The sequence below is a fragment of the Petaurus breviceps genome, unplaced genomic scaffold (assembly GCF_028583685.1).
Source record: "Petaurus breviceps papuanus isolate PSGF00001 unplaced genomic scaffold, PetGlider_PUasm1.0 182, whole genome shotgun sequence".
In the NCBI taxonomy this organism is placed as follows: domain Eukaryota; kingdom Metazoa; phylum Chordata; class Mammalia; order Diprotodontia; family Petauridae; genus Petaurus; species Petaurus breviceps.
The window spans coordinates 3457665-3471172 of NW_027185786.1; the positions used below are offsets into that span (position 1 = coordinate 3457665).

Here is a 13508-nt window from a genome sequence, read left to right on the forward strand (position 1 = left end):
TACAAAGTCTGAGCCCCCAAGTTTTAAAAATCTTTCTTTTTTTAATTGAAATTTACTTGTTTGTAAGTCAACATATTATATATGTTCTAAATATAAAACAATCGAGTCAGGTCTCCCTGGTTATGCAAAGTACATATCAGTAATGTCAGCCCCAGAGTGTAAACTGAGAAAGGGAAATATTTGTAGACAAAAACTTGGATTTCTCTAAATAGTAAAATCAGATTTCAACAGACCTTGACAGACTGTGTAATAAGTTTTAAACCTCTGTCAAGTCAGCAGACTTAAAATGATATGATATTGAAGAAAAAAAGACCTGGTGTGCAATTCAAATCCTGGTTCTCCTACTTCCTACTTGTATGATCTTACATGCCCCCTGAGTGTGGGTCTTATTCCATGTAAAATAAGACTAGAGGGGCTTTGTGGTTCCTAATCGTTTAAGAGTTATGATCCTAGATTTCAAATCTAGTACATATCTCAATCTATTAACTATTTTGCCTGAAAAAAAAACTCATATAATAGAGGACCATCAGAACCAGAAATGAAAAGTATTCACACAACCTCCCTCTAAGAGGTGAAGTTATTAAGGGAAAATTCATGTTCACTAAGGACCAAAGAACACACTCACCTTCTGTGTCATATTTGACTGAGAAAGATTGTTGAAGATGAAAGCAATTTTTTCCTGAACATTTTCTGGAGGCTCCACAATTCTCTCGGTTTGGTCCGTAGCCACCAGCAAGGTATCAATATTTGTAGTATTAATAGATGGCTAGAAGGCAAAGTACACAAAATGGAAATCCATGTCACAGTTCTTCCACATCACTATTTCACAGCTTCACAAAAAGAGTTTCACTTACTGGTACATCCTTCTTAAAGCTAACTCCTGTGGGCCTGGTGATTGTGATGGTTTTAGCCACAGTAGTAGTTGTTGAGGTGGTTACAATAGTGCTGACTTGACCAGCAAGAGGAGCTTTTGCTGGAACCTGGGCCTGGGCCTGGGCCTGGGCCTGGGCAAGTGCAATACTTCCAGGGGTGGTAATTGAACCCTGCATTTTCACCGGAGGGTCTCTAGATTGCTGTCCATATTCAATGTACTTTTCGAAAAACAAGAAATAAGAATTCATTAGGTTGGAGAATATGACAGTGAAAGGGAAAAGAGGAAGACCTGCTAGGTTTTAACACTGTTCGTTCAACATCTCCTAAATGAGCCCCCTTCTGTGCTCTGGCATTGTGAAAGCTCTCCTCACCTGTTCCTGGAGTCTATCCTCTAGTCAGTTACCTACGGGTTCTTCATAGAGCTCTAGTCTGCTCATGTCACCCTTCCCCACATCAATCAAGTCCACTGACTCCCTATCATCAGCAAGATCAAATACAAAACACCCTAGATTTAAAAACCCTTGATAGCTTGGCTCCTCCTCCCTTTCAAGAAGTTCTCTAACTTAGCTCCTCCCTCTATGTAGTTATCCAGAGACCTTGGTCTCCCTGGCTGTTCCTCCCACAGTCCATCTCCTGATCATGGCTATCCCACATTCCTAGAACCCTCTTCTCATCTCTGCCTGACAATTCCCTGGTTTCCTTCAAGTCTAAATTAAAACTGCTGTGCCCAACTTCTGCTAGTCCTCCTGAAAGCCTAATACCTTCCTTCTGAGATGATCTCCAATTTACCCTGTATATATCTGGTTTAAACATAACTGTTTGCATGATGTCTCCCCTAATTAGACCATGAGCTTCTTACCGGTATCAAGGCAGGTACTGTCTTTTTCCTTCTTTGAATCCCCAGCACTTAGTAACCAGGCATGGTCAACACTAAATAAATATCTTTTAAGCTGACTTGACTTTTAGGGCTTTTAAATTCTACCCCCTTCACTTTTTGAGTCATCTAAATCCATTCAGAACATGATTCTACCTTCACATCATAATTTCCTTCCCTCAATTGAAGTTAATTGTAATGCTGCAAAGAAAGAGAGGAATGAAAAGCCTCTCAAACCCTGGTATTAATACAGTAATGACACATAATGGAATAACCCTTTGAATTTGATTATCCTTTTTGCTTATGAAACAAAGTTCAACATTAGAACTTTTAGCAAAGTGGCAACCTAATCAAAATATTTAGTCATTAAGATCTCTTTAAGATTTGTTTCAAAAACCTGATATCCAGCCAGAATGAGATTAGTCACAATGAACAATCTTGGTGCTAGAGAATAAAAAATGAAACATGTACACACTCCACAGACCCCCTCCCCCAGAAGTGAGGGGATCACAGGTACAGAATATTTCTTATACTGTCAGACAGTTACAAGCTGGGAGATTAAGTCAAAAATAACATTTTTTTTTTTTAAGTTTTGGGGAAAGATGGGAGGACCACTGCTTGAGGTATACTGGACATACAAAGAAAAAAAAAGCAGAGTGGATCAATTTTTATATTGCTTTTTCACACTGAAAATCCAAAACAAAAATGACTAACAAAGGGTTGGTCACAAAAATAAATAAGGTATTTAAAGATCACCTAGCAGCCCTTGGTGAAATTAAGTCACCTGGCCCAGATAAACTAAATCCTTGAGTATTGAAGATCTGCAAGATTGTTAAATCAATGATATGGGGGGGGGGGGGGGTGTAGTAGGCATGAGACACACACAGAATGGATGACAACAGAGTCTGCCAGTGACTTCAAGTCCTTGGAGAATTCTATAACAGATAATTAAAAAAAGATGCGTAGTTGGGGTGCAGTTGGTGCGTAGTTGATGGCACAGTGAATAGAGCACCGGCCCAGGAGTCAGGAGGACTTGAGTTCAAATCCGGCCTCAGACACTTGACACACTTACTAGTCATGTGACTTTGGGCAAGTCACTTAACCCCAATTGCCCTGCCTTCTCCCCTCCAAAAAGCAAAAAAAAGAAAGGCCCAGCTCTCAAGAATAAGGTGACGGTCCCTTTGTATTGCATCCTCTTCAGACAACCTGAAAATACCTGTTTTTAGTTCTGTGCACTATAGTTTAAGAAAGCAGGGGAGGGAGCACAAGAAAGTACTTAAATAATGACATGTGGCAGATACTGAGCTAAGACTAAGTATTTTACAAATATTCTCTCATTAAATTCTAACAACAACCTCAGAAGATAGGTGCTGTTATTATCCTCACTTTACACTTAAAGAAACGGAGGCAGAAAGGTCGAGTACCTTGTCCAAAGTCACAAACCTAAGTAATGTCTGAGGCTAGATATCAACCCAGGTCTTCCTGACTCCAGGACTCTCTCTGTGCACTGTGACACTCCCAGCTAGCTCTTATGAGAACTGGTTTAAGGTGCTGGAGGATGTCTAGCCTCAAGAAAAGGAAACCCCAGGGGATTCAGAGGAGGGGGAAGGATGTATGGCTCCCTTCACTGGAGGCTTTCAAGCAGAACCTAGATAGGCACCTATCAGGGAGCCCTTTCACTGGACTAGGTGGACTAGATGGTACTGAAGTCTTTTTCTAATCTCAGATTCTGATTCTAATGAGGAAAACAGAAGGGACAAGTTCAGCACTGTCCTAAGTAAATAGAAGAGGAGTCCAAGAGAATAAAACTGGACAGCAGTCAGTTAGAAATGTGTGTATGGAGCTTGTGAGAGGTCAAGGCTCAGGACATACATTTAAAAATTCCTGTGCAGAGGTAAAAACTGAATGTAGTAGGAATAGGTAAGATCACCACAGGCAAGAGTGAAGAGAAGCAGCAAAGGATAGCAAACTGTACCTGATCCGAAACTTACTTTGACAAAAATACATTAAAGACTACTGGCATTTTAAATCTTCTGCTATTCCACAGCAGTACTGAGTTAAAATAGAATAAGCCACTTGCAAATTGGATCACATAACTGATATAAGCACTAATAAATTAGATACTAGTGTGTGCTTTTAATCAGCAAGGCTAATGACCCACCATAAAATTGTATTATTTAAAAGAACATGTAAATATCATAATCATGAAAAAAGAGATCGTGAGACATTTACACATGACCGGAAAGAAACAAAACTACAAAGTGAAAAACAGATAAACTAAATATAAAGGGATCAGCAGATCATGTCAACCTGAAATACTGGCCCAATCTTTCAGAATTCTAGTCTCTGAGAAAAACATTCATTAGCAGTTTAACAATGAACGCTGGTTAAAAATTGTCTATACTGTGACTCAATATAAAAAGCACTCTTAAAACTAAAGCACTAAAGCCCCTTAAAATAACTTCCTCTGTTTGACCATCAAGCACACTTACCTCCTGCAGATGATGAGGAAACCGCATAAAGTGACTAATGGAGGCCAAGTGCTGACAGTACTGGGGATAGTCCTTCAATCTGTCAAAGAAAAAATTCTCATTAAACTATATTTGCCTTTCTCAAGTTTATATCACATTAAAGCAGGAAAGAAAAGACTTCAGCTGATATAATGATCACAGTCCAGGCCCCCAATCCTACCCTCCCCCTAAAAAAACCCCAAACTAACCAGCTCTATTGCTCTTACCAATAAAATCATCATAATCATAAAAATATGGTAACTTAACTTCCCAGAATGTTATTAAAATTTAATATTTAACTTCAATTGGCTAGACTATTCATAATCTTCATATTATACTGATTTTGGTCAGCAACAGGCACTGAAATGAATGTATTTATTCAAGATGGCACCATGCAGGAAGAACCTGGTTTTCTGACCTAGATCTATGCTTCCATCTTGGTGTGAAAACTCCTTCTCACGAGGCAAATCAGTCACTTCTCACTAACTCACTGTGAAGAGACACTGAGAAATTCTGTGATCTGTTCATAGGTTTACAAGCAGTATTTGTCTAAAGCAGAACTGGAATCCAGGTCTTCCTGACCAATTTTCTTCCTTTAAGCCTTCTATGTATTTTCTAAAACAATCTTAAGAGAAGAAAGAAAATTTCAAAAGAACAAAAACACTTACCTATTTTTAAATCTATCTAGTGCAGCAATCCCAAAAAAATACATTTTGGATTCATAAGGCTTGCGTAAGGCTTCAAGAACATAGCGCAGGGCCAGGCCAAGTGCCATGTAAGTAACCAGTCCTTTTTCTATGATCCCACCAAACAGGCAGGCTGTTATGTGCAGTTCTTTATCAGGGTACTGGGGGAAAAACCGATATTCTTCAAACAAGTTCCTCAGCATACAATTAAATACTTCTCGTTCCCTTTTAATATTGGAGTCCTTAAACCTCTGTAACATTTCTAATACCTGCAAAGATAAAAACCAAATGGTTACCCCTAAAGCTTTACTCAACAAATTCACACTGAGGCCAAGAAACAACATCTGGTAACAATTTATGTGGCAGTAACAAAAGCTCCTCAGAATTTCTACACACAATTTGAGACGAGAAAAAAAGCGAACAAAATGCCTCTAACATATACAACACAAAAGAATCAAGAGGGAGCTGCTGGAACTAGTAAAATGATGTCCACTGTACTAAGGGTGAGGAACTCCTGGGTTTGCTGGTCCTGTGCCATCAGGTGCACAGGTCCTTCTATGTCTCACCTCATCAACAGACATGGTTGGATGCGGTGGATGGTTATAGATGCGCTGAAAATAGCTGTTTGCTTCATCATCAATCTCTTTACTAAAGTGCTGGTTTGCCTCTGGCCACACCTGGGACACGTCCGCTATTGAGAAATGAAAAGCATCTCCTGGGCATGTGATTCTCCTAACTTTTTTCTTCTCCCCCCTCCCTTCAACCCTCAAACACCAAAGAAGGTTTAAAACTTGGGTAAAAGAATGGACCAATACATAACTAAACTGATTATGTTAATGGAAGCACAATGACAGCCATATAAAACCTTATGCTATTCAAGAGGATATTCAAGGATATGTCCCAAAAAACCTATTCCAAATCCTATTCCTATAACTGTCAGCATTTTTTCATGAGCACATTTTACATTCTATATACAAGATACTTACCCTTAAGCCTAAGCTACAAATTTGTTAAGGTTTCCCTCTGATGCCTTAAAGCAGTCCAGCCAAATGATCTACTCTCTAGGCAAAGACAGAGCAGGATAAGAAGCTGGCATGCCACACAACACGGACATGCAGACATCTTTCACACCAGCTTCCAGGGGGGGCCAGCTGATGCAAAGCACTTCTCACATGAAATCACTACTACTTTCAGCCTAAAGAGGCAATGGGTCATTTCACACCTTGTTCTGGGCTATGTGTCAAGGAATTACTCCTTCACCTTCAGAAATACTTAGTTTTATGAAAGTAACACTGGGATAAGGGGAAAAAAATGCATTCTGCTTAGGTAATGTATCAGTACACCTCAAATCCAATTAAATTTGGGTTCAACTACATCAAATTTCCAAGCAACAGAATAACTAGTTAAAACCTTAAAGACTTTTTAATGAAAAATTTTTTGTACCTAAACTTGTAACCAAATCTATTGAACTTCTCCAAGCAAGTCAATATACAAGCTAACATTAGCAATGTCCTTTATGGAGCTTATCTCATTTCTCTCCTCACCACAATCCTCAGAGATAGCTGCATTATCCCCATTTTACAGACAGAGAAATTGAGGCTGAGAGATTTCTGAGACGTTCCCTGGGTCACACTGATAGTAAGTCCTTGTCTGAGGCAGGATCTGAACTCAGGTCTTCCCAACTCTTCACTAGACCACCTAAGCAGTTCAAGTTCAACTTGAAAAACAAAAATCCAAACCCTGGCCTTTTCTCACTTATTCTTAAAATATACTTTTTAGAGTGGTTATGCTCCAACCCACTAGCCTTAGTCAGCAAATTTTTACTTTTAGAAAAGATGAAAAATATAATAAAGGATTAATTTAGCAAATTATACCCCAACCAAACTCAACAGCACTAATGTCCTCCCCTTTGAAGCACTATCAATTAACACCTATTTTAAAACTGACCCAATCTCCCAAGTGTAAATTACTATGGTCCAGTCACATCCACAGCCACAGACAACACTACCACTTACGAGGTTTCATCTTACTCTGCTGGAATGTAGGCTGGTTCAATCCGGAGGTGCCCAGCTTCCTCTGCACAAATGGATCATTATTCACTGCAGGGAGTCCCAGAGCCGCATTTCCTATACCAGTCAGGCTACCTGTGCCAAGACCACCTACTAAAAAGAAGGCAAATGGTCAGAAGAATTGTTGTATATGTTATTAACTATAATTGCCTTTCTCAAATTTAAAGTTATATCACATTCTTACTACACAAGTGAATGGACTTTTCCTTTAAATTTAGATGCAAGCAGTTCAAAGATCCATGTTATTTTACTTAGAACCTGAATGACACAAAAAACCATACTGTGTTGTGGTTTAAGAAAAAATCATTTTCAGGGTGGCTAGGTGGCACAGTGAATAGAGAGCACTGGCTGGCCCTGGAGTTAGGAGGACCTGAATTCAAATCCAGCCTCAGACACTTGACACTGAACTAGTTGTTTGACCTTGGGCAAGTCACTTAACCCCAATTGCCCCGCCTTTCCCCCTCCAAAAGGCAAAAAAAAAAAAAAAAAAAAGAATAAATCATTTTCACCCTGTTACTACCTTCCCAAGCTATTTAAACAAATAATACACACAAACACCCAAGAAAGTGAGAGGAGGAGGGAGATAAAAAGGAGAATGGTGATAGCTGAGATAATACCAAGAAAAAGTTCTGGAATTTAAAGTCAACCAAAGGTTTCATGTGTCCATTTTGAGCTTACTGTGGTATACAGTATAAGACATTCGTCTAAGCCCAATTTCTGCCAAACGGCTTTCTGATCGTGCCAGCAGTTTTTGGCAAAGACATGCCCGTCCTCAAGTAATTTATGTTCTCAAACTTATAGAAAAGTATGTTTTTGAAATTAAATTTTTTTTATTCTTCCTCATCTAGTCTGTTCCATATTTTTTTTAAAGACGTACCAAGCAATTCTGACAATGACTACTTCATAGGATAATTTGACAATTGAGGTGTCATTACCCCTTCATTCCTTTTTCGTTACTTCCCTTGAGACTCTAGACCTTTTGCTTATCCAAGAAACAGGAAAGTACAACATACATACACATGCACATCCCCCTACGTCAAAGCCAAGACACATATTATTAGGAAAAGACAGAATTACATACAAGGTGATATTCTTAATATGTATAATTGGGGGCAGCTCAGTGGCACAGTGAATAGAGCACTGGCCCTGGAGTCAGGAGGACCTGAATTCAAATGCAGTCTCAGATACCTGACACTGAACTAGTTGTGTGACCTTGGGCCCTTAAACTTGGGCATTTGAACCCCAATTGCTTTGCCTTCCCCCCCTCAAAAAAAAAAGTATGACTGAACTGTTACCAGTGGGTTAATGGGCTAATTTATATTACATTACTTTTAGAAGTTTCTTTTCCTTTATCTTACCAAATTAGGTAACCACTTGTAATTTCAGGCTATCAAATTTACTTAGTTTACGTACCATAGCAAATCTATATTATCATGACCCTCACCATACACCAATAAGAAATACATGGTTTTATAAATATTTCCTTACCTGGAAGCTGTGAAGAGAGTCCTCCAATGCCACTGAAAGCTGTAGTCTGATTTGGAGTGGAAAGGGGTGGAAAGGCTTTTGCTGGTGACTGAGGGGTACTGAAAGCAGAACCCAAATTTGGAGGAAAACCCTGCATACTCTGGGTGTGGGGGGCAGCTGAACCTCCTATACTAAGAGATGCCATCCCAGCAAGGGGGTCAATCTGAAAAAGACAAAAGAATATCACCAGGTGCTTCATCAAGAAAGCTATACTGATATTAGTGCAAATTAAAGCAACCCTGTTCAAAACTTAAAAAAAATGGTTTTTAAACATCCCAAAAATACAATAAGCAGTCACATATTTTATGACTATTAAAGTCTAAATATGTGAAAGTAGAGACTATGAGGTATTTCTTTTGGAAATGATTTGCCAAAACCCCCAACCATAAAATAAAGAACGCAGACTACCAAGCTGACCACAACAAAACTATTTCACCTGTTACTTTGCCTGATACCTTTGAGCCCTCATTTAGTCCCTTTAAAGCATAAGCCAAAAGGTAAATTTTGCAGTAGTCAATGAGCCATAGATACGTTTGCTGATAAAAAGTAAAGATCATTCAAGAATCTCATCCAAAAAATAATAAATCTAGTAAAAATGTGGAGGCTTTGGTTAACATAATGCCAGTACGTATTATTTTCTAAGAGGTATCTGAAAGAAAATTTTCCAACTTGGAGAGGTTTTTAATTATCTCACAATTCTACACCTTCCTTCTGAATTTAGAGTTTGATATCTCATGAGTAATTCATAATGAATCATTAAGAAAAATTTCTTAAACCCTAGTCTCCCCAATGTAATTGAGAGAAGAAGTATATTGCTCTCAGAGGAGAATAGTCAGTGGCAGGGAGTAACTTAAATGTACCTTGTTTTTAAAAGAGCAGTTCAGTTGAAACCTGAAGAGCCCCAGTTATAACAAGTCCTTATGCTCTAGCACTGCTGCTTGGCCTGAGAAGCTACAAACAAGACATATCAGGTTCAAAGGCAGTGCTTATTCCTCAAGATTCTACGCAATTTCCTTATTTGTTAAAAATTTTTTATCCATTTATCTAAAAAATAATCTCAAACTTTTGCAGTCTTACTACAAAGATTAAAAACAATGCTTAAATATGCCCCATACAGACCTACTTTAAGTTTGCTTGACATGCAATTAAGTTTACTATAGTTTGATTTTCCCCCACTTTTGATTCCTATTTGTTGCTGCAAAAATTCACTTTATTTAATTAATATGAATGGCAAAAAAAGAGTACCTTCATTGATGGTAGCATGTTATCAAAACTTATCTACCTGTACAGGAGAAATGGCATCTAAGCTGCTTGCACTAGGGGGACGTCCTTTTGGCATAACTCCTGGTGGTGGCTGTCGAGCCTTATTCATAACATTACTGCAATTGGCAACCATGGTCAGGATAGTCTCTGACAGCTCTTGAGAAACACTCCTGAAAAAGAAAGAAAAAAGTCAAATAAACCGTGTAACATTCCTAACATATCCCTATACTACTCTGGTTCCCTGAAATATTGAAAATAAAAGTATTATGGGTTCCTGGCATGGGTTTTTGCCTGTGACACAGTATAATGGGATTTATAAAGAGCAAGTCATAGCTATACTTTTTCTTGAGGTATCAATAAATTATCAACCTTTATAAATTAAGGAGAAGTCTAATGGATCCAAAAATTTTGAAGCAATCCTATAGAGATAGTCTCTACTACATACTCTCTATATAATCTCTACTACTTTGTCAAAATGCATAATCCTTGCAACAATATACAAGCATACTCTACTTCCACAGCAAAGGTCATTCAAATATTAACTGATGAGTTTATACTAGAGACTATGTAGGGTTTGCTCAACACTGTATTAAGCATAAGGTGCTCCCTCTACCAGGAGAACAGCTGAAAAAGAGATAAGAGCTACCTACACGTAAGAGATGTGTTCCTAAACCCAAAAAAATTATCTCTACCTTCTAAAAGAAGATCGTCTCCTTTTCCATTTTGTCTATGTTCACTAAACATTTGTATGAAACTATTCTTTATCCTATCCTCCTTCCCCAAGTTTCACAATGGTACTGTTGCCATCAAAAGGCAGAGGTTATCATAAAACTGACTTAACCTGTTTTAACCTCTAAACTTTGTCTAGCTCTAAATTTCAAAAACAAATATGAATGACAGTCTATGAAATGTTGCTACTACCTAAGGAATGACAGTTTCAGCATCCTTTTGAACTAAAAACATAATACAAACTAACAAATTCAAAGGAAAGAGCTGAGGATAAAATTAACTGGTAAACCTAAAAGTTATTTAGAATGAGACTTAACTACAAAGAAAAAAAACTAGGCCATAAACTACATTCAAAACCCATGCCTTCTAAAGAGATATATGGTCAAAACATTGGTTAATGGAAAATACAATCAGTAGCTGGATACAATAACCATCAAACTTTTGGTTAACAATGAGATTACTGGTTTTGTAAGTAGTTGTTTTCCATTATGGCAATGAAAATATTGAATTTCTAGATGTTTAAAGGGAAAAGAAGGAGGTAAAATTAATTGAAGTAGTTGGAAACTATTCAAAGGATTTAAAAACAGTCCTTTTCTTACAAAACAGAGATGGCATGACCAATTAGCAACTAAGGCAAATGGTAAATAAAATACCAAATGGAGGGAAACTATGAACCAACCAATGAGTAAAAAAACTCAACAAGCTGTTTCCCATAAGATATAAACATAAGTCCCAGATCACAACTGTTCTAGAACCAATTTACAATACTAAATTAGAAGAGAAATATGTATCTATATGACAATTTCTACCTATTTTGAGAAAAACAAAAGCTTGTTAGACCTATAACTGTAAAGTCCACAACTACTTCATAAGTTATCTCATCCTTCAGCTTGATAATAGGACAGATTAATGTCCAATGAGACAAGAAACTTCCCACTACAAGACTTTTCACTGAGTACCTAGAGGTGATCACTGAACTGAACTAGAGAAACAAGAGATCATTAAATTCTTTTAGGTTACAAGGAGTCTTTTTTCCTTTTCTCAGACAAATACAAAACTTTCATTATATAGTTTGTGCATTTTATTTTCTTCTCTGCCTTAATAACGTAAGCCATGGAATTGATATCAATTCAAGTACTGCAACAAAATCAAAGGAAGAGTAAAAGTGTTGCCGCCACCCCATGACTCCCACTCAGCAGGAGCTCGCTTGCTCTCTCTCTCCCTTCCATCACTATGGTAGTCACTTCTGTCATATTACATTTCCTACATCTCAATTTTTTTTTCTTTGAGATCCATTCATTGCTAATTACTCTGTAGGTTTACATGTGATCTCAATAACTTCTCAAATAAAATCCCCTCAATACCTTTCTCTAAATTCAGTTAGTCTTACATTTTCAACCATTATAGTTACTTTTGAAAAAGATCTTAGACAACACATGAAGAAACAGAACTCCATTTGGGCAATTATAAGTATGTAAACTTAGGCTTGACTTTCTGTTGTGCTTAAAGGGCTTAACGTCTACAATAAAACAAAAGCATGATAACTATTCTATGACTAAAATCAGTCTACCTGCTATTAAGCCATCTGAGTCTCCAAAGGTTACTTTAATCAAGATAAACAGTTCAGGTAACAACATAAACAATGATGATATTATGAATAAAAATAAACTGAAGATGATATTATTATAATTGAGAAGAATGCAATTCCTTTCCTTCTCTGGAGAATTGGGATTGTTAGCTATGGTCGATGCCCTAGGGGGAGGAAACACTGGGGGAGATGCACCGGGGACACAAAAGTTTAATGCAGTTTTAAGCTTTAGTAACTTAAATAGATTTTAAATAAACTAGCTTTAATGGCTATCAAAGCTTAAAACTACATGGACTTTTGAGATACTTCATTTCCAAATACAGCATTAACCAGGAAAAGAAATAATCCCAACAAAACAAAGGCACCCCTAAACATTTTTTAATACAGGGTGGAGATAAGATGCCCAAATAGAAAGAAAATGTAGAGTAAGCATCCCTCCATCAAGGCCCTCCAGAGAGATCTAGAAATGCACAAGGCCTCATCTTGAGGGGGAAATTCAAGAACAACTGACAGTGAGCCAGTGTCCCCGCCCAGGGTCTGAAAAAAGACCAGGGATGTCCATGGGAGCGAGTAATACTGGGGCAGGGAGGGGTTCTGGGAGCTGCCCCCCCCCCAAGTGCAAGTGGTGGTAATGGGTACCGCTTAAAAGGAACAGAGCTCATATGTGGCACTCCTGGGCAACCAGCAAGTCCAGAAGCCAGCCCATAACCATGGGCTCACTAAACAGGGTATGGTCTCGGCTCCAGCTTCTAGTCCAATCTGAAGCCTGCAGTGGAACAGCCAGGGTGGGAATCTCAAACCAAAAGGGTATTTTCAAAATAGCTCAGTCACTCCAAACCTGTAGCAGCAAGATCAGTCCAAACATTCCCTCCAGAAATATGCAAAACCTGGCTCAAACATAAAGTCTGAAGTCAGGAATTAGGCTGGAAGAACAAGCAAACAAACAAACAAGAATCTCACCATAAAAAGCTATTACCACAAAGAGGAACACTCAAGACACAAATCCAAAAGAAGAGAATGACTCCGAAACACCCACAAGCAAAGCCTCAAAGAAAAATATAGCTTGGGCACAAATTCAACTAGAATTCCTGGAAGAGATAAAGCAAGAGCTAATAAACCATTTTAAAATGTTTGTATAAATGAAATAGTACCAGCGGGAAAATAACTGGAAAAGAAAAGAGAGGTATGGACATAAGAATTAGAGCAAGAAAGGTACAAGAGGCACATAATCAGGCCCAAGCAACAAACTCCTTGAAAATTAGGATGGACCAAATAGAAGCTAATGACTTTATATAAAAATAAGAAATATTAAACAAAGTCAAAAGGCTTGAAAATATGCAAGAAAATGTAAAGTGTCTCAGAGCAAAAATAACTGACCTGGAAAACAAC

At 38.0% G+C, this 13508-nt stretch overlaps 1 protein-coding gene and 1 non-coding gene across 9 annotated transcripts in view; both read right to left on the reverse strand.

Moving 5' to 3' along the window:
- Window positions 1–13508, reverse strand: part of CNOT1 (CCR4-NOT transcription complex subunit 1) — a 94471-nt gene that overhangs the window by 27655 nt on the left and 53308 nt on the right. For 2 of the 8 annotated variants that reach the window (XM_069087612.1, XM_069087616.1), the window contains exons 17-24: window positions 9822–9972; window positions 8501–8702; window positions 6974–7102; window positions 5510–5634; window positions 4926–5212; window positions 4240–4318; window positions 855–1091; window positions 626–766 (exon numbers count right to left, since the gene is read on the reverse strand). In XM_069087612.1, the coding sequence (XP_068943713.1) occupies window positions 626–766; window positions 855–1091; window positions 4240–4318; window positions 4926–5212; window positions 5510–5634; window positions 6974–7102; window positions 8501–8702; window positions 9822–9972 (1351 nt within the window). Of the gene's footprint in view, window positions 1–625; window positions 767–854; window positions 1092–4239; window positions 4319–4925; window positions 5213–5509; window positions 5635–6958; window positions 7106–8500; window positions 8703–9821; window positions 9973–13508 lie in introns of all 8 variants that reach the window. The other 6 variants (XM_069087614.1, XM_069087610.1, XM_069087615.1 and 3 more) reach the window with 3 other exon arrangements.
- On the reverse strand, window positions 9392–9527 carry LOC138160888 (small nucleolar RNA SNORA50). The gene has a single exon (XR_011168217.1). It is a non-coding gene; the product is annotated as a small nucleolar RNA SNORA50 (small nucleolar RNA).